Source organism: Ranitomeya imitator, chromosome 2, assembly GCF_032444005.1.
Source record: "Ranitomeya imitator isolate aRanImi1 chromosome 2, aRanImi1.pri, whole genome shotgun sequence".
In the NCBI taxonomy this organism is placed as follows: domain Eukaryota; kingdom Metazoa; phylum Chordata; class Amphibia; order Anura; family Dendrobatidae; genus Ranitomeya; species Ranitomeya imitator.
In genome coordinates this window covers 817,138,407-817,163,460 of record NC_091283.1, presented here as the reverse complement: position 1 = coordinate 817,163,460, position 25,054 = coordinate 817,138,407, and the positions used below count along the sequence as shown (strand labels likewise).

The window sequence follows — 25,054 nt, the reverse complement described above, 5'->3', positions numbered from 1 at the left end:
AGCCCAGTAAGTAACACATCACTGGAATCAGGGCCTCTGCTTCTATATCATGCTGCTCTCAGGAAAAGCCTTGTAGCAGATTACCCGTAAGGACACTCCTGACCCTTCATTGACTCCAATGACAATGACACCTTTAAAGATAGCATGGTGCCATCTCATAGCTTAGTAATAAAGTAGAGCTATCACCTGACATGCCTCTTTGATTATATACTTGTATTTACCATAATATACTTATTATGGGGCACCTTCTCTTAGAATTCTACATTGTGCTATTCCTCCGACATTCCTCCTAAAAATATTTACATAAATTGACAACTTGGAGTCAACCCCAACTGATAACACCCAATTGTTAATTTATTCCAGGAGGAATAACAGAAGAAAGCATTGATGTTGGAAGAAACGATTCTAGGGAATTATTTTTAAAATGGTATCTATCATTTGCTATATTTATAAAGTATCTCTTCTAATGTAAACATTCGAAAAGTTGAAAAACAAATGATTAAAAAAAAATCAAACCACTTTGAATATTACCAAAAAAAAATCAGACTTTTACTTAAAAATGGGAAACGGAAACTTTAGGTCTAAGCCTAGCTCAAGGCAGCAACCTATAATCTGCTAACTTGCCGAGTTGCATAAATAAATGAATACGCTGCCAAGGAATGATTGACATTTGGCCCGAGAACCTCTCCTGTCATGGACGACTTGAGTGATGCTGGAACCTAAGCTGTTGATGACTTGGTGTATACACACTTATATATGAACTAGATGGCAGCCCGATTCTAAAGAATCGGGAGTCTAGAATCCATATATACTTTATTTATTCAAATGTAAGAATAATACAATTAATAAATAATAGTAAGAAAGAACAAAAATAATAGGCAGTATATGGAGAAAACACCAAACAAAAGTTCAAAATTGGTGTGAAAATGTCACTGAACCACTTCACAACTAAATATATATAGTTTTGGTAAATGGTATTATCATTTTTTTGACGAAATTCGGCAGGAGCTTGAAGAGCAACGTCACTGGGCCCGCCTCCACGCAGTAGAAACTTGCTGTGAGGTAAAAATTCAAAAATCACACCAAAATGGCGGGCGGAGTGTGTCACAGTACGGCACGTTTCTGATTGGTCGCTCGCAGCAGGCGGCAACCAATCAGACACTGGACACTGTTGACGTCACTTATCTCCGGACATTAGCTCCGGACATTAGCTCCGGACATTAGCTCCGGACATTAGCTCCGGACAAAGCCACGGAAGTTGGCACAAATTGCAGGAAGTAGTATTCTAGGCAATTATATATTAGATGACGGTGACTGGAAGCTGAATACAAGCAGACTGGAAAGCCTTATGAGACTTTGGTTAAAAAAGCTTGATGTGGACTTGATGCCCAGGACAGTTGTATCATTGAAAGGGACAATCACTAAATCATGGAAATGTCGTGTGACACTAAAAAAAAAATGTAGTTGCTCGATTTTCCTGTTACACAAAGGAATTTCCTGGTGGATGACTATTGTATTGTGCTGGAACAATTCTGTTTACACTTCAGACACATGATGTTCATTTATAGCTTATTATGGTGCCAGAGAATTGACCAATCCCAGCCCTGCAGGTACGGAGCACCATCTAATAAAATGGGCTATCAGTTGCACTGACTTTACAGTGAAGACTTTGCCTTTTGGCAACATGTAATACAATATCTGAAACAGATGCTAATGTCAGATTATACTAGAGCTGTGCAACAGATAAAACACAAAGAGCTGAGGCCAACTAGGGATAAGACTAGTGGCGACATTTATGAAATATGTTATTCAAATATTCCAAGCTGGGGTACCTCTTTCAGTACCATCCCGTGTTTCAGGAGGTCCACTCTGCTTTGGCTGGAGTCTGAATGAAGGACGCTGGCTGGAATTGCTTGGTTACATGGGCGCATATAGAAGATCACTGCTTCTCCACGTATTTCCAGTCTGACAACACTTTACTCACAGGACACAGAATATATCACACAGATACAGAGGACAGGCCAATAGAAAAGCGGCATGCCAGACATACATTACAATAGCCATAGGTGGCCAGAGCATGCCGATATTTACTGTGGGAATTACAAAGGTGGGGGGGGCGGAAAAAAGAGGAATATCGTGTCCCCTCTGCCCAGGGGCACAGCCTGTGGGCTGATGCATTAGGGATATGCATCTCACATGGAACCAATTATACATACATATAACTGCACAACATATTCTGGGTGCTGAGTGGTTCCGTAACATGTAACACGGCTCCCCTTTTCAGCGACGCGATCGGCATACACAGTCTGATCCTTAACGGATCGGTTTGGGGATGACCGAAGTTTATGTAGTTGGTACAAGTTCCGTTTGTCGACTTAGTCCATTGGCGCTACCGTTTTGTTTGCCGGGTCTGTAGTGGATGGTGAAGTCCAGAGGTTGTAGGGCTAAACTCCACTGCAGCAATCTGGTGTTGTCTCCGGTGACCCGATTAAGCCAGACTAGGGGATTATGGTCCGTTAGGAGGGAAAACTGTAGTCCATACAAATATGGTTGCAACTTTTTGAGTGCCCATACTACCGCCAGGCACTCCTTCTCGATGACCGCATAGCTTACTTCACGGGGTAATAGTTTCCGACTCAGGTAAGCTACCGGGTGTTCTTGGCCGTCCGGCCCAACTTGGCTCAGTACTGCCCCCAATCCAAACAGAGAAGCATCTGTGTGAACAAGGAAACGTTTATTTGGATCTGGTGCGGCCAATACAGGGGTATTGGTGAGGGCATCCTTTAGTTGGTGGAAGGCTTCCTCACACTCTGGGGTCCAGGTTACCTGGCGGGGTTGGTTCTTACGGGTCAGATCAGTAAGGGGCTTGGCTACACTGCTGTAATTGGGAACGAATTTCCTGTAATACCCCGCTGTCCCTAGAAACGCCATGACCTGGGTTTTAGTGCGTGGGGTGGGCCATTTGGCTATGGCCTCAATCTTGGCTGGTTCTGGTCGCTGTTTCCCAGTTCCCACCCAATGCCTTAAATACTGAACCTCTGCTTTGCCCACGTGACACTTGCTTGGGTTCAGGGTGATTCCTGCCTTGTGGATCCTGTCCAATACTGTCTCTAGGTGATTTAGATGCTCTTCCCATGTCGCACTGTAGATGGCGATGTCATCCAGGTGGGCACAAGCATAGCCTCTGGAAGGTCGCCAGGGCATTCTTCATCCTGAATGGCATAACTCGAAACTGGAATAAGCCGAACGGGGTGACAAATGCCGACTTGGGAATAGCATCAGGACTAAGGGGAATCTGCCAGTAGCCTTTGCATAGATCGATGGTGGTGAAATACTTTTCCCCCGCCAGCCGGTCTAACAACTCATCCACACGCGGCATGGGATATGCATCCGTCACTGTTTTCTCATTGAACTTACGATAGTCCACACAAAACCGTGTAGTCCCATCCTTCTTAGGCAAAAACACTACAGGGGATGCCCAGGGACTATCTGACTCTTCAATGACCCCTAAACGCAACATCTCTTGTATCTCTTGTCGCATCCCCTCTCGTACAGACTCAGGGACGCGGAAGGGGTTTTGTCGCAGGGGGGTCTGATCCTGGGTCTCAACCTTGTGTTGTGCCAGACGACTGTACCCTGGTCTCCCCGAAAACATCCTCTGTCGCTGCCTCAACAACTCCTCCGCCTGTTGTCTCTCCCGGGGGCCTAGGTCTTCACCCAAGTGTACCTGGTCTCATGTTTTAGACTGAGTCCTTTCCCCTAAAACATCCAGCAAGGGAAGTCCGGCTAAATCCTCTGCTTCAGGTGCACAGATGGCCACTACCTCTTCAGGGCACTCCCGGTAGGGCTTCAGCATATTCACGTGGAACATGCGGATAACCCTGGGGTCGTCACAATCGGTGACATTATAGGTTGTGTCGGATATTTTTCCCACTACCTGGTAGGGCCCCTGCCATGCAGCTTGGAACTTGTTCTGCCTAGTGGGCTCTAACACCAGGACCTTCTGTCCTATTTCCAAGGTGCGCTTTCTGGCCCTCCGATTGTACCATACGCACTGGCGCTGCAGGGTCACCTGCATGTTCTCATGTACAGCCTGGGTCAGCTCCTGTAGGCGGTCCCGGAATTCCAGCACATAGGGTACAATAGGTACCCCTAAGTCTAAGGGTCCCCTTACCCATCTCCCGTATACCAGCTCGAACGGGGAGAACCCCCTGGATTCTTGAGGCACCTCCCGATAGGCAAACAGGAGGTGTGGCAAGAATTTCTCCCAGTCCCTGTAGGTCCTGGTAAAAGTCCCAATGAGTTGTTTTAACATCCCTTTAAAGCGTTCACACAACCCATTGGTTTGCGGGTGGTACAGGGCGCTTCACATGAACTTTACGCCGCACAGCTTTCACAGTTGGTTGGTCACCTCTGCTGTAAACTGGGTACCCTGGTTCGAGAAAATCTCCCGAGGAAATCCAACCCGTGGGAAAAAATGGAGCAGGACAGCTGCCACCGTCTCTGCCAGTATGTTAGGTAACGCAACCACTTCTGGATACCGTGTGGCATAATCTACCACTGTCAATATATACCTTTTCCCTGACAGACTGGGTTTGGCTAACGGCCCTATCAGATCGACCGCTACTCGGCTAAATGGTTCCTCCACAATGGGGAGGGGGCGAAATTTGGCCTTGCATTGATCTCCCCTCTTGCCAATGCGCTGGCAACTGTCACAGGTCTGGCAGTACTGACGAACATCATAGGTTACCCCCGGCCAAAAGAAGTTTTGTGTCAGACGATGCCTGGTGTGACTGACGCCGAAGTGCCCGGCCAAGGGTATGTCATGAGAGATTTGCAGTAACTCCTGCCTATACTTCTTGGGAACTACCAGCTGTCGTTTTATAGTGGGGCTCGTCCCTGTGTGGTGCTGCTCTGTGATCCGGTAGGGGAGTCCCTGCTTCCATACAAACTGTTCCCCTTCCAGTACCCCTCTCCCCTCCTGTGCCTTCCCACGATATCCCTCCAATGAAGGATCCTTAAGTAACTCTCTCTTAAATTCATCTGGGGTGGCCCAAGGAATGTGTCTGGCTATGGTAATACGTGTAGGGCTGGGATGTCTTACCTGGGCCACCTCTGAGTGTGATTCCGCCTCCGCAGCTCAAGCTTGTCTCCGGGTGGTCACAGGATATGTCTCAGCCAGAGGGGCAACCGAGAAGGCAGACAACATGGGCCCCAAGTCATTTCCCAGCAAGACGTCTGCAGGCAAATCCTCCATCAAGCCGACCTCAACAAGGCCATCCCTAACTCCCCAGTTCAGGTGAATCCTGGCAGTGGGCAGTAGATGTATAGCTCCCCGTGCTACACGGACTGCCACTGTCTGATCCAACTTCTCTTGGTCCCGGACGAGATGAAGCTTCACAAGGGTCAAAGTTGCCACGGAATCTCTTAGTCCCTGCATATGTTTCCCATTAACCCACACGGCCTGTCGATGCTGTTGTCGATTATCTGCCCGAGCTGCCTGCACGGGGTCTACTTCATGCAGCACTTCCTCCATCTCTTCCATACCTTGGTTAGTTGTAGCCCCCAATGCCAGGACAGCTTCGCCTTGGTAGCAGTGTACAGCAGCCCGGCTGAAGGTAGGTGTTCCCGCCTTTGGCCACTGGGTATGTTGAGTCCGGTTAGGACATTGTCTTTGCAGGTGACCCAGCTGATGGCAGGTGTGGCATCACGCCCCAGGGGGACTGTGGTAGGCCAGGTTTCTAGCTGGTCCCCTACAATCTTCGGTGGTTTGGGGCCCTTCAGGTCCATGGGTGGACCCCTAGTGACCATCTTTGATCCGGACAACTGAGGCCTCCTGGCATCATGATGTTCATCGGCCAGACGAGCGGCTTCCTCAAGAGTTGTTGGCCGCCTGTCCCGAAGCCATTCCTGTGTCTCACGGGTTAGTCCATTAAAGAATTGTTCTAACAAGAAGAGCTGGAGGACGTCCTCCTTAGTGGTTGCTTGGCTCCCTTGTACCCACTGTAGCAGTGACCGCAGTAATTTACAGGCCCATTCAGTGTGGGTATCGGTTACGCGTTTTATAAGTCCGCGGAACTTTTTGCGGTATGCCTCTGGTGTCAGCGCATACCGGGCCAAGATTACTTCTTTGATCCGCTCATAGTCCATACAGTCCTCATCAGGTACTGTGCGATAGGCATCCGCTGCCCGGCCTGTCAGCTTGCTGGCCAGAATCTGAACCCATTCCTCCGGCTTCACTTGATGAAGGGCACACTGCCGCTCAAAGTCCTGCAGAAAGCCACCAATGTCTTCCTCTGCCTCCCCCAACTGTCAGAAGGCATTATACTGGATCTTTTTGTGGCTTACTGTTGAAGGTACCTGATCGAAGGCCAGAGCTCCCCTTGCTTGCTGACTCTCCTCTCTCCGCTCTGCCATCTCCATCTTGGCCAGCTCCACTTTGGTCCTCTCTGCCATCTCCATCTTGGTTAGCTCTATCCTTGTCTGTTCGGCCATCTTTTCCTTCAGATCAGTACGCACATCAGCCATCACCTCTTGTATGATCTCTACTGCAGGGTTTGGGCCATAGAACGCCAGTCTGTTCTTTACCTCCCTCTAGAATTCAGTCTCCTCCACGTTCACATTGGGGGGCGCTGCACTGTTGTGTTCCATGATGGCTGCTATCAAATCCGCTTTTGTTTTGTTGCTGGCGATCAACCCTTGGACTTCCACCAGATCTTTTAATGTAGTCCTCTTTAACTTCTTGTAGTTGTTTTCCATTCATTCCTTTCCTCCTGTAGAAGGGGTATCATATCCCGCTGTCTGCCACCAGTGTAATGGGGTCTACCAAGCTGGGGTACCTCTTTCAGTACCACCCCGTGATTCAGGAGGTCCACTCTGCTTTGGCTGGAGTCTGAATGAAGGACACTGGCTGGAATTGCTTGGTTACATGGGCGCATATAAAAGATCACTGCTTCTCCACATATTTCCAGTCTGACAACACTTTACTCACAGGACACAGAATATATCACACAGATACAGAGGGCAGGCCAATAGAAAAGCGGCAGACCAGACATACATTACAATAGCCGCAGGTGGTCGGAGCCTGCTGATATTTACTGTGGGAATTACAAAGGTGGGGGGCGGACAAAAGGGGAATATTGTGTCCCCTCTGCCCAGGGGCGCAGCTTGTGGGCTGATGCATTAGGGACATGCATCTCACATGGAACCTATTATACATACAGTACAGACCAAAAGTTTGGACACACCTTCTCATTTAAAGATTTTCTGTATTTTCATGACTATGAAAATTGTAAATTCATACTGAAGGCATCAAAACTATAAATTAACACATGTGGAATTATATACTTAACAAAAAAGTGTGAAACAACTGAAAATATGTCTTATATTCTAGGTTCTTCAAAGTAGCCACCTTTTGCTTTGATGACTGCTTTGCACACTCTTGGCATTCTCTTGATGAGCTTCAAGAGGTAGTCACCAGAAATGGTCTTCTAACAATCTTGAAGGAGTTCCCAGAGATGCTTAGCAATTGTTGGCCCTTTTGCCTTCACTTTGCGGTCCAGCTCACCCTTGGTGACTGTGGAGGCCAGGTCATCTGGAGTAGCACCCCATCACTCTCCTTCTTGGTCAAATAACCCTTACACAGCCTGGAGGTGTGTTTGGGGTCATTGTCCTGTTGAAAAATAAATGATGGTCCAACTAAATGCAAACCGGATGGAATAGCATGCCGCTGCAAGATGCTGTGGTAGTCATGCTGTTTCATTATGCCTTCAATTTTTAATAAATCCCCAACAGTGTCACCAGCAAAGCTCCCCCACACCATCACACCTCCTCCTCCATGCTTCACGGTGGGAACCAAGCATGTAAAGTCCATCCGTTCATCTTTTCTGTGTCGCACAAAGACACGGTGGTTGGAATCAAAGATCTCAAATTTGGACTCATCAGACCAAAGCACAGATTTCCACTGGTCTAATGTCCATTCCTTGTGTTCTTTAGCTCAAACAAGTCTCTTCTGCTTGTTGCCTGTCCTTAGCAGTGGTTTCCTAGCAGCTATTTTACCATGAAGGCCTGCTGCACAAAGTCTCCTCTTAACAGCTTTGTAGAGATGTGTCTGCTGCTAGAACTCTGTGTGGCATTGACCTGGTCTTTAATCTGAGCTGCTGTTAACCTGCGATTTCTGAGGCTGGTGACTCGGATAAACTTATCCTCAGAAGCAGAGGTGACTCTTGATCTTCCTTTCCTGGGGCTGTCCTCATGTGAGCCAGTTTCTTTGTAGCACTTTATGGTTTTTGCAACTGCACTTGGGGACACTTTCAAACTTTTTCAGACTGACTGACTTTAATTTTTTAAAGTAATGATGGCCACTCGTTTTTCTTTACTTAGCTGCTTTTTTCTTGCTATAATACAAATTCTAACAGTCTATTCAGTAGGACTATCAGCTGTGTATCCACCAGACTTCTGCACAACACAACTGATGGCCCCAACCCCATTAATAAGGCATGAAATCCCACTTATTAAACCTGACAGGGCACACCTGTGAAGTGAAAACCATTCCCGGTGACTACCTCTTGAAGCTCATCAAGAGAATGCCAAGAGTGTGCAAAGCAGTCATCAAAGCAAAAGGTGACTACTTTGAAGAACCTACAATATAAGACATATTTTCAGTTGTTCCACACTTTTTTGTTAAGTATATAATTCCAAATGTGTTAACTCATAGTTTTGATGCCTTCAGTGTGAATTTACAATGTTCATAGTCATGAAAATACAGAAAATCTTTAAATGAGAAGGTGTGTCCAAACTTTTGGTCTGTACTGTACATATAACTCCACAACATATTCTGGGTGCTGAGTGGTTCCGTAACACGTAACACAGTTATTAAAAGTGGTCCACAGAGACAATCGGAGCATTTTCTCCACCAGAAAGTTAGTACCATCTAAAGAAAGCCATTCTGGAAGTCAACATCCAAACATTGCAACATGACTAGGGATGTCACTCAACCAGAAACCTATATGTAGACTGGAGTTTCTAAGTATTGCTCCTTGTAATTTTGGTGGGCTAAATGAGATGCCATTGAGCAGGTCTCCAATACGGGTTCATTAGAGAGAAAAGCTTTTTTCTCCTGTAGCAGAGATGATTTGCATACTTTTTTTTCCATTGATCATTTCCTGCAAGACTCCATTTTTCATTTGGATCTCCGTAGTAAGAACCAGTTGCACCCAAAGTCAATCTGGGCATCTAAGGTGATAAAACAATAGGGAAAGAACTTATAAAACTAATTTAAAATGATACTTGGCTGCAAGAAGAGCATTTTAATTAAGGCATATGTCCATGCATGCTACCGTGAATGTATTGTTTACTCCAGGGGCGAATATACCATTAGTGCACCTTGCAGCTACATAGGGACACAAGAAGTAAGGGGGCCTTCTTCCACCTCTAAAGCAGGTGGAATGGTGCAATATGATGATCTTTTCAGCTACACAGGGCCCCAATAGTGTTCTACCACAGGAGTCCTTTTCCGTATATGTCTGCCAACGGTCCAATTCTAGAGATTTTTTTTAGAATCAGCTTTCAATGGTCTAGAAAAATAAAATGAGTAATTCACACCTTATCAACCCTATGCCACTCCCCTACCAATGCCACTCCTCCCGGCCCTAATCATACACCAATCTCTACTCACCTGGCTCCGGTGATGCTGACATGTGACAGCTTCAGCCAATTGCTCATTACATCAGTGATCTCTTTTGTGTGATTTGCTGTAGTGGTCACATGTTGTTGTTACCGGAGTCAGGCAACCAGACAAAAGTTTAGCAGATCTGGAAGGGGATAAGCAAGGTGTCTTCCTGGAGCATAACAATATTGTATTTTACAGTTATTTGGTTCTTTAGACGGACGTAGATCTGGGGATTTATTCTGACGGAATATGGGCTGAACTGGATGGACAAATGTCTTTTTGGCCTTGCTAACTATGTTACTATGTATGTTTACGTGTTTTTTGTACCCTTTTTGGTATTTTGGATCATTGGCCTTTTAAAAAAAATGATTTGGTTGAACAAACACTTGGAAGGGTTATTCAGTGGTCATTAGGGGCCACAGTCGGTCAGTAAGGGTGTTGTGAGTTGAACCCACACCAATTTAATATTGATAGCCTAGCCTACCCTAATTTTGATGAACTGGATAACCTCTTTAGGTCACCTTTTTAGACCTTACCCATCTTGTCTGAAAATGAAGGAAACTGATGCTCAACACTGAACTCAATGAAATCAGAGGACTTCGTAAAAATTATATTTTGTATTTCGAAATCCATCAAGCTTTGTTAATTTACTAGATAAAAAAAAAACAAGAAATAGATAACTGATCCCAAAAATATCCCAGCATGTATTGATCGGAGCCTCAATGACCTCTTTGTCCTTATTTTAAGACAAATGACTGTCTACATTATGTCAGTTTTGGAGTAACAGAGTCGATACCTTCACCTTGACTTGGAAAGTTCTGATAAAGTCGTCCGGAGTTACCAAAACTTGAAAAGATATAAAATACAACATCCTATCATGAAATAGAAAAAGCCTCTTGGTCACAGCAGCCACACAGTCAGGGAAATAATAAAAAAAATAAAAGCGAGATAGACAAATGTGTCTTGTTAGCAACAGCCAAAAAGCGCTTGACTTGTACTAATAACAAAAAGGCTATGTTGGTCACTATGGGTTCAAAGACGAAGCACCCTGTCACCGACTAGCTTGGAAAATTAGCAAATAATGTTTCCTTTCCTTGATAAATGGCAGACAGTTCTCTCTCACCAATCATTTTTTAACATTTTGATGCATGTCTACGATCCCGCCGGAGGAACAGAAAAGTTTACCGGCCCTCAATTTTCCGATGATGAATGGGACACTGTAAATGTGCGATTTCTATATGAGGTATAGTTCATTTTAAGCAATTCTAGTAAATGCGTGTCACTGATTAGGACAAATAGTCTGCTTGTGCAATAGCACGAATGCTATGTCTTATTCCTCAGACCTCCTCTGAGACATTGAACAGGAGTGGTGGTGGCGGGGGAGCATAGAAACAAGGACAAAAATATTAAGAAAATAAAAAACAAAAGTCTATCTATAAATTTGTAAGAAGCCAATGTATTCCTTGACAAAAAATCACTTGCGGCAAATTGTCTTTTTGCATATTTGTAGATATATAGTTCTTGGAATTTTAAATTGTCCCATGTGCCCTTTTTGGAGATGTTTGGTTAAAAGGCAACAAACAAAAGGGCACCGATTCATTTAATATTTCATGCAGACAAGTAATATACCATTGTCAGCTTGATCAATGTGTTGCCAATAGAGAAACAGCAAAGAACAGCTGCAGACCGGGCAGGTTCACAACAAAAGACATTGCAGGACACACATAATACCGGAGATCTAGAAAATAATGCCATGGAGCTATAATTACAAAACACAAATCTCGGCCAGGCAACGTGCTCGGGACAGCAACCCTAGTGAAGCTCCGTGATATTTAAAACTGTCTGGAACGTTGGGGTGAAATGAAAGGTTAATTGGGAACTTTTTACAATGCAAAATATACTTTGGTAGTTTGGTAGATGACACCATTTCGATAGTGGCCACTGGGGCAATTTATATTGGAGCAGAATTTAGCAACAATCACACGGATACATTTCTTTCTTTACCTAAATTATTGGATTAGCTGACCCCCATTTTCATCACTTGGAAGGATTATGAATAGCTCAAACTTTATCTGAAATAGTTCCTTACACTTCGCCCTGAATGGGACTATGTGACCAGCGTCATGACGTTCTTACGATGTAAGTACCGGTAGTTTGGAAGTTGTCGGATAAGTGGGGAGCACGGTTTTGTTCACCAGTTTTTACTCTTCTTCATAGGGTATGTTGAAGGGATGCTTTGTTAGGATGGTAGCACACTAACTTACTGATCTTAGGATCACTAAACTTAAAGGGAAACCAACCTATTGGACAAGTGTCAGATCTGCTAGGAGAATGCCATAGAGCAGGATGAGCTGAGCAGATTGATACATAACTTTGTGGGGAAAGAGTCATAATTACTTGTAATTAATTCATTTAAATCCCTGCTCTTTCTATGCTTAGTAGTCCAGTGGGCGGTCCTACTCACTGACACAGATTAGGACTGCCCACTGGACTCCTAAGCATAAAAAGTGTAGGATTTAATATAAAATACAAGATCTACTAAATCTTTTCCCACAAAACTATATATTAAACTGCTCAGCTGCTCCCTTTCCATAAAATGATGATATCAGAAATTATGTTCAACATGACAGGTTCCCTTTAAGAGATCTAACTGGTAAGCACCGTTTGACACTGCGCTATTATTAATATTTGCTCCCTATAAAATTATGCATTCAGACCAAAATTATTGTAAGTCATCGATCAGTCATCGCTCGTCAGTTTTCTAAATTATTAGGCAGTTTTATAATAGAACCAAATAACAGAGTACTGGATGTGCCACATTATGGTTAGGCGGTCCTGCTCATATTAAGGTCATTTTTGACACATGGTTTTAATACTAGAGACAGAGTAGGACCATCCTGATTTGTGTACGCCTTGTCGCGGTGGGATGGTTTTTGCGCTTTTTTTTTTATCAGAAACTGTGTTTACTATGTACCCTCTGCTATTGATATGCACTATTGATTTTTACTTACAGCAGGGTATATGTTCATTTTCTATCTTAAGGGTTTACCACATTTATGTCACATTATAGGATGCCTGATTAAAAGAATTTGGCTTGTTAAGTAAGTGTGAATATTTATGTTATAAATGTTAATTTTTTTGTATCCACATGTACCCCAGAATCTGACCCAGTGTCCCAGCCATACTGCCAAAGTCACAATGTGCAGAAGCCAGAGCGTGCGGTAAGCTGAACAAATGAAGTAGCTGTGAATTATGATAGAATAAAAATCCTATGATTTGTGGGAGGTAATTAGCAGTCATTTGCTCAGCGAATACAAGTTATTTGTTTAAAGTGCGCTGACCTATGAGACAGCTAGTTTGTCTTGCCTGTGATGGGAAAGACTATTGACTCCAAACTGTGTGGCGGTGTCAGTGATAGAATCACATTTGAATGCGCACAAAAGATCATTAAAGCGGCCACATCTCATGTTTCTCAAGTGGAATAGAAGATAAATTGTGTCATGTGCTGCAGGCCAGAAATCAAATACATATGTTACCAGAAGAGATATTACTGAAAGTGAAATAGAAGCATTATGCAGGGTATATCGACGACATCCTGCTGCAACACAAAAAGTATTTCCTTAAAAAATTCTAAAATTTTGCTAGTAATTTAAATGTTTCAGACAAGCCAGGGGAAATCAAAATGGCCAACATTATATGTCCTGCTAGACTTGACACCCAGATTTCCTAGTAGCCTGAATGGTAAGTCAGCCAACATAGTAAGAAGGAAGAAATAACTGCCTAAAAAGGTAAGGTTGCCATTCAGAAGTCTGGAAAAAATGGAGGATGACTCTAGAAACTGTAATAGTATCAGATGCCTTAAACTGTACAAACACATTAGGCTTATGTCAACCGAACCTGCCGATATTGATGGGTTTGGCCGACAATCTTATATGTATGGGGTCACTGGCCAAATGATAGTCAAGAGTGGTGTCAAACAGGCATGTCCAATTTTGGACTTCAGATCACATTGTTCTCCTTGAGTTTAGCCACTGACCGACAAGTGAGTCAGCTACTTTCTCATAGAGAACACAGAAACGCTCAGACGAATGTGCACTCCTGCGTATGAGAGTTTGCTGTCAGCCATGTTTCGACCAACAGACATCTAATGTGTATGGCCGGAATTATATAGTCGTATAAATTAGATGGAAGGGCATGACTCAAAGGCTACGTAGATGAGAGCAGCCCAATGGATAATATTTAAGACCTTGTCTTGGCTTTGGATTATGTTTTTGAGAACCACAAAGGGGCTTCACAAATAATTGGTTTAAAGGCCCCCATACACATTAGATTACAGTTGGCAACTCCACCTATATTGGTAAGTTGGACCGACAGTCTATGGGGGCTTCCTAAAGGTACCGTCACACATAACGATATTGTTAACGATATCGTTGCTTTTTGTGACGTAGCAACGATATCGTTAACTAAATCGTTATGCGTGGCAGCGAACAACGATCAGGCCCCTGCTGGGAGATCGTTGGTTGCTGGGGAAAGTCCAGGACTTTACTTCGTCGCTGGATCTCCCGCTGACATCGCTGAATCGGCGTGTGTGACACCGATTCAGCGATGTCTTCACTGGTAACCAGGGTAAACATCGGGTTACTAAGCGCAGGGCTGCGCTTAGTAACCCGATGTTTACCCTGGTTACCATTGTAAATGTAAAAAAAAACCACTACATACTTACATTCCTGTGTCTGGTCACGTCCCTCGCCTTCAGCTTCCCGCAATGACTGTGAGCACCGGCCGGCCATAAAGCAGAGCACAGCGGTGACGTCACCGCTGTGCTTTACGGTCGGCGCTCAGTCAGTACGGGAAGCTGAAGGCGAGGGACGTGACCAGACACCGGAATGCAAGTATGTAGTGTTTTTTTTTACATTTACAATGGTAACCAGGGTAAACATCGGGTTACTAAGCGCGGGGGGACTTCGGGATCGTTGGTCGCTGGAGTGCTGTCCGTGTGACAGCTCTCCAGCGACCACACAGTGACGCTGCAGCGATCGCCATCGTTGTCTAGATCGCTGCAGCGTCGCTAAATGTGACGGTACCTTAACTATCCCCTGGCAGGTGATGACTGGGGACAGGAGGATTAGCTCTGGACTTTCAAATGAGTTTTTTTGTTGATCTCCTGTAGAAAAGCCACCGCTTGAGAAACCTGGTAGCAGATCCCTCGTAGAGAACACAGGAGTGCTCCTAAGTATGGGGAAGAAGGGAGGAATAATTATCTACAGTGTATGAGACTTTTACACTAAATATCAACCACTGACCAGAACAGCTGCCTGAGAAAGAATTTCCCAGCCCATGCTGGTTAAAATGGCCACACTCAAAATCATAGTCTTGTTCATTGGTAGGTTCTACCGTGATACATTGTAACCAGTAACTTCAAAGTCTCAATTCCAGTCAAACTGGGCACCACCAGACTCTGTGGGATTTACAGCTTGAGAAGAACAATGTGTTCAGCCAAACTTAGTCCTAGAAGCTGCCTGCACTTTATAAATACCCTGCTTGATGGATGTAGTGTTGTGTTTGAATTGGAGAAGACATATCTTCAACTTTAGGAGAAACGTTTTCACAAGTTAATTTATTAGAACAATTTCCTGACATTATGAATGTGCTGCTCAGCTCCACTTTCCATATTTAATCAATGGATCAGCATGTGCCTCCAAAAAATTCAGAGCCAATATAATCCGCGAATAAGGGCTTTATGTTCTCTGCTTTGTTTACACATAAATTAATAATGGCCCTTTTGTAATCTATCCAGTATTGATAACATATAAATGGAGTGGAGTCTGTATTGCAGATTTGTACATAATTTTTCAAGCCACCATTGAACATTTCATAGTTCCATAAAATCTATGATCTTTTCAGATCCAGAATGTGTCACCCATGGGGGTACTGTAGCTTATAACTGTGATTTCATATGGAGACAAGCAGATGATTCTTATCTTAGATTCATATGAACCTGATGGGGAAATGTACATGCTCCAAAAGAGAGAACACTACCAGAGTATCTCCTGTAGAAGAGAGAATATATCAATAATATGGTCTCAAACTATGGACCCTTCATTGAAGCTCCTTGGATGTAACTCCCCTGTGTGCATGGCAACATAGCCAAAAAATGTATCCACAATAGTCTTGGGCAGCAGTGTAACTATTGGAGTCAAAGTGGATACAGCTCTGGTCAGGACTCGAAATCCAAGACCCATCACACATGGTCTTGTAGCTGAACAGTAAAGACTTTGAGTCTTTCAGAGCTTACATGCCCATTGGTTGCCATTAAGACAGGAGCGTGAAGAAGTCATTTTTTTAGGTGGGTTTTGTTTTGGCCCCTTATTTTTTATGTCATATCTGAAGTCTGCCTTTAGTGGCTGACCTGGGGTAGGAGTAAAGCATTCCATAGATAGCAGTCAAATGATCAATTGGCCGATAACTATCTCTCCCATACAAAGGAACGCTCAATCCAGCCATTGGTAATCTAATAGGCTGGATCTGTCTCTCTCTCAAAATTATTTGTCCGGACAGAGTCAAGAGGCCCCCATACACGTTAGGCTGGTATCGGTGAGTTCGGCCCACTTTAGTCTAAAGTGTATGGGGGCTTTTAAGCGTCTGATTTGGGGTGTGGTACAAAAGACGAGGGCTTTCAAAGTTTTTCAAGAAGCCTAACTTACTTCTTTCTAGATTTATTGTAATATTTCTTTCACTACAATTTTACATTATTAATACGATAATGCTCACAACGACCAGATGCAATATAACCAGCCTATAGTGAGCGGGCAGCAGACAAGAGGAAGACTTTCTAGTGATGTTCTTGGTCTATATTCACACATAACAATGTAAAGTAAAACACGTCATTCATACTCCAGAACTTTGGGTATATGGCGGTGTCAAGTTAAACATTCCTAGTGCACGTAAACGAATCAAATTTCGGAAAACTTAATATTTACAGATTTTCTCATTTGCAGTAATTACAATGCATCAGGTACCATCACTGAGACCAGTTCATCAGTATACAGCTCCGAATCTGCTCAGAATACACAACTGCCCAACAAATTCTCCCTTTTAAATAAGGTTTGCTATACTACTAATACTATTCCGGCTTAAATTAAAAAATACATTGTAAGACCCCCACCTCACCCCACTCCCCTCGCTGTGTGATTAGTAAAATAGCAGACTGATCCAATGTTACTTAGTACCAGTATATCGCCACTTATTCGCTTCAATCTAGAAGGCAATATACTATTAACTGGCAATTACATACAGAATGATTGTTAATTCTTCTCTTAAGTGCAAGCTGCTTGGAAACTGTTATCTCTCTCTCTAATTTTTGACCTTCTTACAACAGGGTGAGGTGCACTGGGAATACAAAGGACCTGTAGAAAATAGCTGGACATGTCATTTGTGACTCACTCTTTTAATTCACCGTGCTAATCAACTGAACTGCCACATTCTCCCAAGGTAATTGTATCTTTATAATTGTTGAAAGGAGCAGGCAATACAGAACGGATAGTCTGGGGTTTGTCCTTTCTTAGTATAATGAGAAACTGTGCCGTCAGTATTTGTTACTGTAAGAACCTCGAAAAATAAAGAGGACCTTATTCTCCTTCTATTTACTGAGCACTTCAGATTTAAGTACTTTATAAAGCGCCTGGTTATCACACCACTCTCCCCTTTCATTATCTGGAGGCATCGTTGCCCTATGTTACATCTCATACTGAGAAGGTTAAATGTTACTGTGGCTGAGAACACAATATACTGTGATAGGAACCAGATGCTCACAGTACAACATCCCTTCTCTACTGGAAAAAAAACAACACGTCATTCGCTGGGTCTAAAAATTGCAGCTGCCCCCATCATGAAAAAATGTTATTAGCAGCAATACATTTTGCATATTTTGCATATCAAGCATGCAAATCTATAAGATTTATGGGAACTTACCGGTATAAACAAATCTTCCAGGGGCGCCTTTACAGAATTGCTTAGATTTGTAGGAAAGTGTGACTTCGACAACGCCAGGAATGTGTCTGGGTGGGGTTTGGACTCTTATGGCATGGGGTGTAATCAACTAATAGGGAAGAAGAAAAAAAAACACACAAAGTTTTAGGGACAAATATATCTTCCAAAAAGGCACAATTTAATTTTTTATTCAATTCTTACATTTTTTTAAAAAAAATTGATTTTTTGTTTAACTCTTTGAGGCTATTTCGGCTTCCATTTTAAGATGCAGTAGACTCGCTAAATAGAGTGTTGTGACTAATTAGCAATCCAGTTCTGCTATATCTATATATACAGGGGCGCCTTTACAGAATTGTTTGGATTTGTTGAAAAGTGTGACTTCGACAACGCCAGGAATGTTTGGACTCTTATAACATGGGGTGATAGTCAGCTAATAGGGAGGAAAAAGCGGAAAACAGAAAAAAAAGTCTTAGGGGGTCTATATATGTCTTCAAAAAAGACGCAACTAATTTTTTTTATTTAACTCTTTGAGACTGCTTCCATTTTAAGATGGAATAGACTCGCTACATAGATGATTTATTTGGCTGTTGTGAATAATTAGCAATCTATATATTCATTGAAAGTGGGAAAAAAAAACTCATGGTAGACCAAAAGATTTGCTAGGGGAGGAACAAGTAAAATAGGCTGCGAGTTATCCTTGAATTGGGTTTGCAGGAAAGGCCACAGGGCACGATTTACATGAAAATTGCCTCCATATGGCAACACCCATGTCGGCTCCTAATAATTTTTAACACTAATTGGTCAATTGTGCTGAAAGGCCTGTTGTGGATTTCCACCAGGGGGCCTAGACGTGCCTCGGTTTGCGTTGTCCGAGCTCTCCCACCACATGGATAAAAAGATAGTTTGATATAAAGCCTCTTGATACCGCTTGTCAATTGACTATCGACATCTCGTTGGTGGAGACGCGCTCTAGTTCAAAAGCCGGCTGATTCCTACGTCTTACCTCGCTCCACACCAGCATCGTTCCAAATACCACTTGTAAACCATCAAAGAAATTATCTCCAATAATGATGACGGTAGCTCCACCAGTGGTCCAGCCTTCACTTGGACTGATCGCTTTAATGCATGGCGTAGCTACTTGTTTGGAGGGAGGGAAGGGTTGGTAAGAGGAGGGGAGAGAAGGGAAAAAAAGGGAAAAAAAAAAGTAGAGAGAGAGGAAAGTTAGTTTTCTTATTTCCTATAGAACGTATCCTCGATGGCAAATGACAAATCATGTTCCAAAGGAGAAAAAAAAAAGTGTATAACAAAGATATATAAAAGAAAAAAAAAAGAACTAAAAACAAATGCATGAAGTTTTTTTTTTTGTTCAAGGCATTCATAAAATAAAGAAAGGAACAGTCATACATCAGCATGGAAATGTATTTAAAGGGAACTGTTACATGTTTTATAAAGCAAAGGCCAAGTAGATTGCCAGTGAGTAAGAAAAATGGCTTAATACGGCAAATTACGTGTCAAAGCAAATATGGCTATTACAAATGATTAAGCGCCGCGTGCATGTGGCATGTCGATTTATCTGCTTTACTGTACAGATCTAAGCGCAGTCAATCACAGGCTTGTTGAATGAAATGGAACAGCAAATGTGCAGAATTCGGATTCTTTGTAAGCAGCTAATTGGGTTGGGTGATTTTTTTTTTTTTTCCCATCAGCGATCTTTGCCTTTGGTTCAAAACTTAATTTTCTTCCTCCATTCTATAATTACTACTTTTCAGTTTTCATGTTGGGGGGAAAAAAAAATCAAAAGCTCTATATTAATACTTCTGTCAAAGGTACACATTTTACATCTAATATTGTTTGTCGACATGAATCCCTGGGCCATTTACTTGACCTCTCTTTGTCTCTAGAGTCTTCACATTTGCATGAGTTATTACAATGCTCTGGTGGGGTAAGCGGCACAAGCCGCACTAGTCACTCCAGGCTCACAGCAGCCTGTAAAACTGTGGCGAGGCTGGGGCTGAAGGCTGCTCAGCCTGGGCGAGAAGGGCTTTGTTCTTCACTTTGATCAGCCTTCCTTTTACACGGTGTTGACAGACCTTTTTTACCAGCTTTGATGGTCTTTTGTATGCTGACTTTCATGCAAAGGAGCAGATCCTAAGATATACACTTTCCCTATTACAAGTATATTCCCTTCCTCCATATCTCACCTGCAGGGGTTGGTTTGACAGTACTGTATTATTGATTGTCCTCCAGACAATATAAATGCTCCTTTTGTTGTTGTTCCTATGCTGTTGTCTCTTTGGAGAGCGCCACGCTCGCTGACATCTACTTAGCATGCTGCAATGGATGCTGCATCTCTGTTATACGAATGTGTTGACTTGGGGTATAGGTCTAGGCTTCAGGACATTGAGTTCATGTTAAAAAGAACCTGTCATCCTTCTTGACATGTCTGTTTTCGTAAATGCTTGCATTCCCCCCCCCCCCCTCAAATAACATGTTTTCTCATAACTTTGTGTTCTACCATCCCTCTGTTATTGCTCCTGAAAATGAAACAACTGGATGACATCATTCTCCTTTTCAAAGGGGTGTGTCCTTAAACATTCTGCCCTGATTGGACAGCATGAGTGTAAAGGGACACACCCCTAATTGGCATCCTCCTTGTCCCTCAACATTCTGACATTTCGAGCTCTGATTGGACACTATCAGTGTATAGAGACACACCCCCAAGTTATAAAACCCAATTGTGAATATGTTTTTGTTTCTAAATTTTCAAGTGAAATAACAGCGGAAAAAAGTCCAAAAATTATCCAGAATGGATAATTTATGGAGAACATAGATATTTACTAAACTTTCCAGGATGTCCAACAAATCCTATTTAAAGTAAACGTACAACAATCAATCCCGTAGTCATTTTTTTTTAACATTTTTATGAATTTCTCAACAGCTTTGTATAATAGGTATTCAAGCATCTTATCTTATAACTTTGTGTTCTACCGTCCCTCTGTTATTCCTCCTGAAAATGTAACAACTGGATTACATCATCCTCCTTTTCAAAGGGGTGTGCCCTTGAACATTCTGCCCTGATTGGACAGTATGAGTGTAAAGGGACACACCCCTAATTGATAACAGCCAATTGTGAATCTTTTATTTTTTTTCTACATTTCCAAGAGGAATAAATGAGGAAGAACACAAAAAAATTATACAGAACTGTTAATATAGGTATTTACTAAACCTGCCAGGAGGGGTGACAGGTCCCATTTAAAGTAAACCTATCCTACAAGTATCAATTCCGTAATCTACATTTTTTTACAGTCTTTTGACATTTTTATAAGAGTTTCTCAATAGCTCTGTATAATAGGTATCCAAGCATCTTATCTCATAAGTCTGCATCCTACCATCCCTCTGTTATTCCTCCTGAAAATCTATAACTGGGTGACATCATTCCTCTTTACAGGGGGTGTGTCTCTACACATCAGGCACTGTCAGTCCTGATTGGACAGAATCATAGTGTGCAGGGACACCCCGCCCCCCAACTGATACCAGCCAAAAGTGATTTTTATTTTTATTTTTCGAAATTTGCAGCAAAAAGAAAGGAGGAAAAAAATAATAAAATTCAGATTTTTTTTTAATGAAGAATATAGGTAAACAGGTGGAGAATGTTTGGACTTGAATGACCTTGGTCTTTTTTTCAATTGATGTAACTATGTCATAGGTCCTGTTTAAAATAAACCTATTTCTACACGAATCATCTAATTTTTTTTTACACTTGCTTGACATTTTTATGAGTTACTCAAAAGCTTTACATAACAAGTCCTCAAACATCTTTTCCCGTAACTCTGTGTTCTATCATCCTTCTGTTATTCCTCCTAAAGGTGTATAAAGAAGTGAATAACTGGCTGATACCATTCTCCTTTTTAAAAGGGTGTGTCCTTGCACAATCTGACACACCCCCCATCTCTGATTGGACGGTGTCAGAGTGGTCAGGGACACACCCCCAACTCATAACACCCAGTAGTGATTTTTTCTTCTTCTATATTTACAAGAGGAATAGCAAAGGAAGAAGAACAAAATGTATAATTTTCTCCAGATCTGTTATTTTTATTAAGAATGAATATTTTTACTATATAGGCCAGGATTGATGAGAGTCCCCCTTTAAGAAAAATTAACCTCGTAGCCACCTACTTATTTTTTAACAGTTTTTTTTTTTATGTTTTTACAAGAGTTACTCGAAAGCTGTGTATAATGGGTCCTCAAGCCAAGTAACAAGGCCCAGGTGTCTCGAAAGCAAACATGTGCGAGGAGCTGCGACACAAGGGTTGAACGTCGGTCCTCGTCCTAACTAACGCTACGGCTAATCACCGCTCGCTATTGTTGTTTGGAGCACTTCAGACATGCCACCTTCCTTTGTTTGCCTTGACGTTAGACCAATGGAGGTTATATTTGCTCATTCTATGCGCATATCCCTCCGCAACAGAGGAACAGAGCACACACTGAGAACCTGCCCTTAACTAGCGCTGTTGACTTCATGCTAATAAGTTCATACAAATTTTCATTTCTGAGGCTTCCGAATGACATTTGCTTTTCTTAATTGCATGGAGAGCATTTGAAAAGGATCAGATCTCTAAAGACTGACAAGTCTCCACACGGGGAGTGACCTTCATCAGCACAGCCAATTATGGCAAATAATTCTCCAAAAAAAAAAAAGAAGAAAAATTAAAAAAAAAAGAAATATTACAGTAAACAAATTTACTTTGGAGGCTTGAAAAAAAAAAAGGAGGGGGAAAAAAAAAAGAAACTCGAAATCTATGGCAGGCACGAGAGGTTTTCTATCTGGCAGCTGGGACTCACTGAAAACACAGATTGTCTAGGAAGTTCTAGTGCCTGGGAGTGGGAAAAGAAACAGAAGCTGGCTCGGGATATTCCGCTAGCCGTCCTCCGCCTGCTTGTATTTGCATACATTTCAATGCACATATAGAGGAGGAACATGTGTTCTATGGGAACCATAGCAAAATGAATTACACAGACAGTGTTAGAGATCTAATGATATACGTGCACAATGCGCTAAAGCAGAAGAGTAGGGGAAGAGAACGAGAGAGAGAAAAAAAAAAGGCAAAGCGTTCCTATCCCAGGGCTCCACGTTGGGGTGTCGAAAGCACAACCCACACGCATGGCACAGCCTGATCCCATCTTATCGCAGACCCCTCGCACAGAATGACACAACTCTATCATTAAAAATCCCAAAAATCGTTACTAGTGCGCTTTTTGCTTAATTAATAAGGGAGTATCTTCGACATCCGGTAGGTGTCACCTCCTCGTTTAACGTTCATTAATCACGGACAAGAAGCAAATTTGTCATATTTTATTATGGATATATTCAATATTTGCAGAAATAGTTTGAAAGACGTCAATATTTGAATTTTTGTTTGTTTCTTTAGATCACTTTTTGCAATCCCGGTTACAACTGCTTTTTCTTTTTTTTTTGTTTGTTTTTGATACTTTTTGTTTGTTTTTTCTTGGATCACGTATAATTTTTTTATTAGTAAACATCTTCATTATAGCAGTTTTGATTAATCAGCTCGAGTCTCTGGAGTAATATCACAGAATGTGTCACCTTTTTTCCCCGAATTCACAATATTGAGACACTCAAACAGGCCTAATCTTGCCTCATGAAGACTCCTTTGTTCTGCCTGCTAAAATGTCTTGTAATTGTGCTTAGGATGTCCAGATGGCTGGCTGATACTCCAGCTGATAGGATTATACCTTTTACCTCTCTTAGGGCCATCTGTTCTCTTTAACTCACTAAAACCCTGCAGCCTGGATTCAGTTGTCATTATTGCATAAACCTAACTGCATTACAAGTACTTGGCATGCAAATCAGTTCTGTGCTGCAGGCCTGGTGGGGCTGTGATAGAAGTTGCTTAAGGTTTAGGCTATTAGTACGTGATTTCTGCAAAAAAAAAAAAAAAGTGACAAGGAAGAAAAATAAATAAAACTGTGAAACATGAAATTTTCTAATATTTTTTTTCTTATCATTTAATTTTTTTTTAACTGTTTGTTTCATTTTTTTTTTTTTCACCGTTGCAATCACTTGCCATGCTTTGCGAGGACAGAAGATATTCCATGGCAGACGTCCATTGGAACAGCAGGGGGAATTAGTTTACTTGGAAATGGTCTTGGTTGAGTGTATACATGCTGCTGGTGAACATTAGATTATTGGATAATGAGGTGTTAGCAGGGGGGGGACGATTCATGCAGGTACATATTATTATTAATATATTTAACCTGCTTTTAGATTACCGCACATAGCACAACTTTAATTTATACATTTTCTTTTTTTAAAAACTGGAAAGCGGTTATTTTTTTTTCTATTATTTTGTTTATTTAATTTGGAATTGTTTTCTTTTGTGTTTGTTTATTTTTTGATTATTTATATTTTATTTTATAGGTTTCTTTATATTTTATTTGCTCATATTTTTTATTTTTTTATATTTAATTTTGACTTACGGTATTTTCTTTCGGATATTCTGTTTCATATGTTTCGTTATATTTTGTATGGTTATTTATATTTTTAGAATATTTTTATTGAATTTAGTTATTTTCTTTTGCGTTTATTTATATTTATCTTTATAAATTGTTTTAAACTGTGCTTGTTTTTGTTTATTTTGTTTATAATTTTAGAATATTTTTTGTATTTAATTTGGAGTTGTTTTCTTTTGTGTTTGCCTATTTCTAGTTCATTTTATACATTTCTTTAAGTTGTATTTGTTTATTTAGATTTTTAGAATATTTTTTTTTATTTGATTTGTAGTTGTTTTCTTTTGCGTTTGCCTATTTCTAGTTCACTTCATACATTTCTTTAAGTTGTGTTTGTTTATTTAGATTTTTTAAAAAAAAATTTTGTATTTGATTTGTAGTTGTTTTCTTTTGCGTTTGCCTATTTCTATTTCACTTTATACATTTCTTTAAGTTGTATTTGTTTATTTAGATTTTTAGAATTTTTTTTTTGTATTTGATTTGTAGTTGTTTTTCTTTTGTGTTTGCCTATTTCTATTTTATTGTATCTTCTTGTTTCTATTTTATTTGTTTGTTTACATTTTTTTTTTCTTGATTCTAAAACGTTTTTTTTTTTTTGTAGCCTATTGTTCCGGGCAAGAATCTTTACAGCGATGAAGAAGATAAAACAGCAAACAGCCTACTCTTGGCTTTCCGCGATGATAAAATGTTTTTGTTTTTTTTTGCTTGTCAAACAATAGACATTAAAAAAAAATAATAATTTATCATTATTTTACAAAACATGAATCCATTCCTGCTTACAGTCAGATAGTTTTTTTTTATGCAGCTTACAAAAATAAATACTTGTGTTTTGCTAACATCATAATAGCTCATTAGAGAGGAGGACGA

The 25,054-nt window shown here is 41.5% G+C and overlaps 1 protein-coding gene and 1 long non-coding RNA gene across 38 annotated transcripts in view; one reads left to right on the top strand and one right to left on the bottom strand.

Annotated features, from left to right (window-relative positions):
* The window catches only part of EBF3 (EBF transcription factor 3), a 202,748-nt gene that overhangs the window by 42,351 nt on the left and 135,343 nt on the right, over positions 1-25,054 (bottom strand). For 19 of the 37 annotated variants that reach the window (XR_011318540.1, XM_069753926.1, XM_069753928.1 and 16 more), the window contains exons 9-10: positions 18,663-18,793; positions 17,642-17,768 (exon numbers count right to left, since the gene is read on the bottom strand). Coding sequence is in view for 33 of the 37 variants with exons in the window: in XM_069753926.1 (XP_069610027.1) it covers positions 17,642-17,768; positions 18,663-18,793 (258 nt within the window). In the remaining 4 variants the exon portion in view is untranslated. Of the gene's footprint in view, positions 1-17,641; positions 17,769-18,662; positions 18,797-25,054 lie in introns of all 37 variants that reach the window. The other 18 variants (XR_011318539.1, XR_011318541.1, XR_011318542.1 and 15 more) reach the window with 1 other exon arrangement.
* On the top strand, positions 12,828-24,930 carry LOC138665939 (uncharacterized). The gene is made up of 3 exons (XR_011318543.1): positions 12,828-12,891; positions 17,049-17,161; positions 24,789-24,930. It is a non-coding gene; the product is annotated as an uncharacterized lncRNA (long non-coding RNA).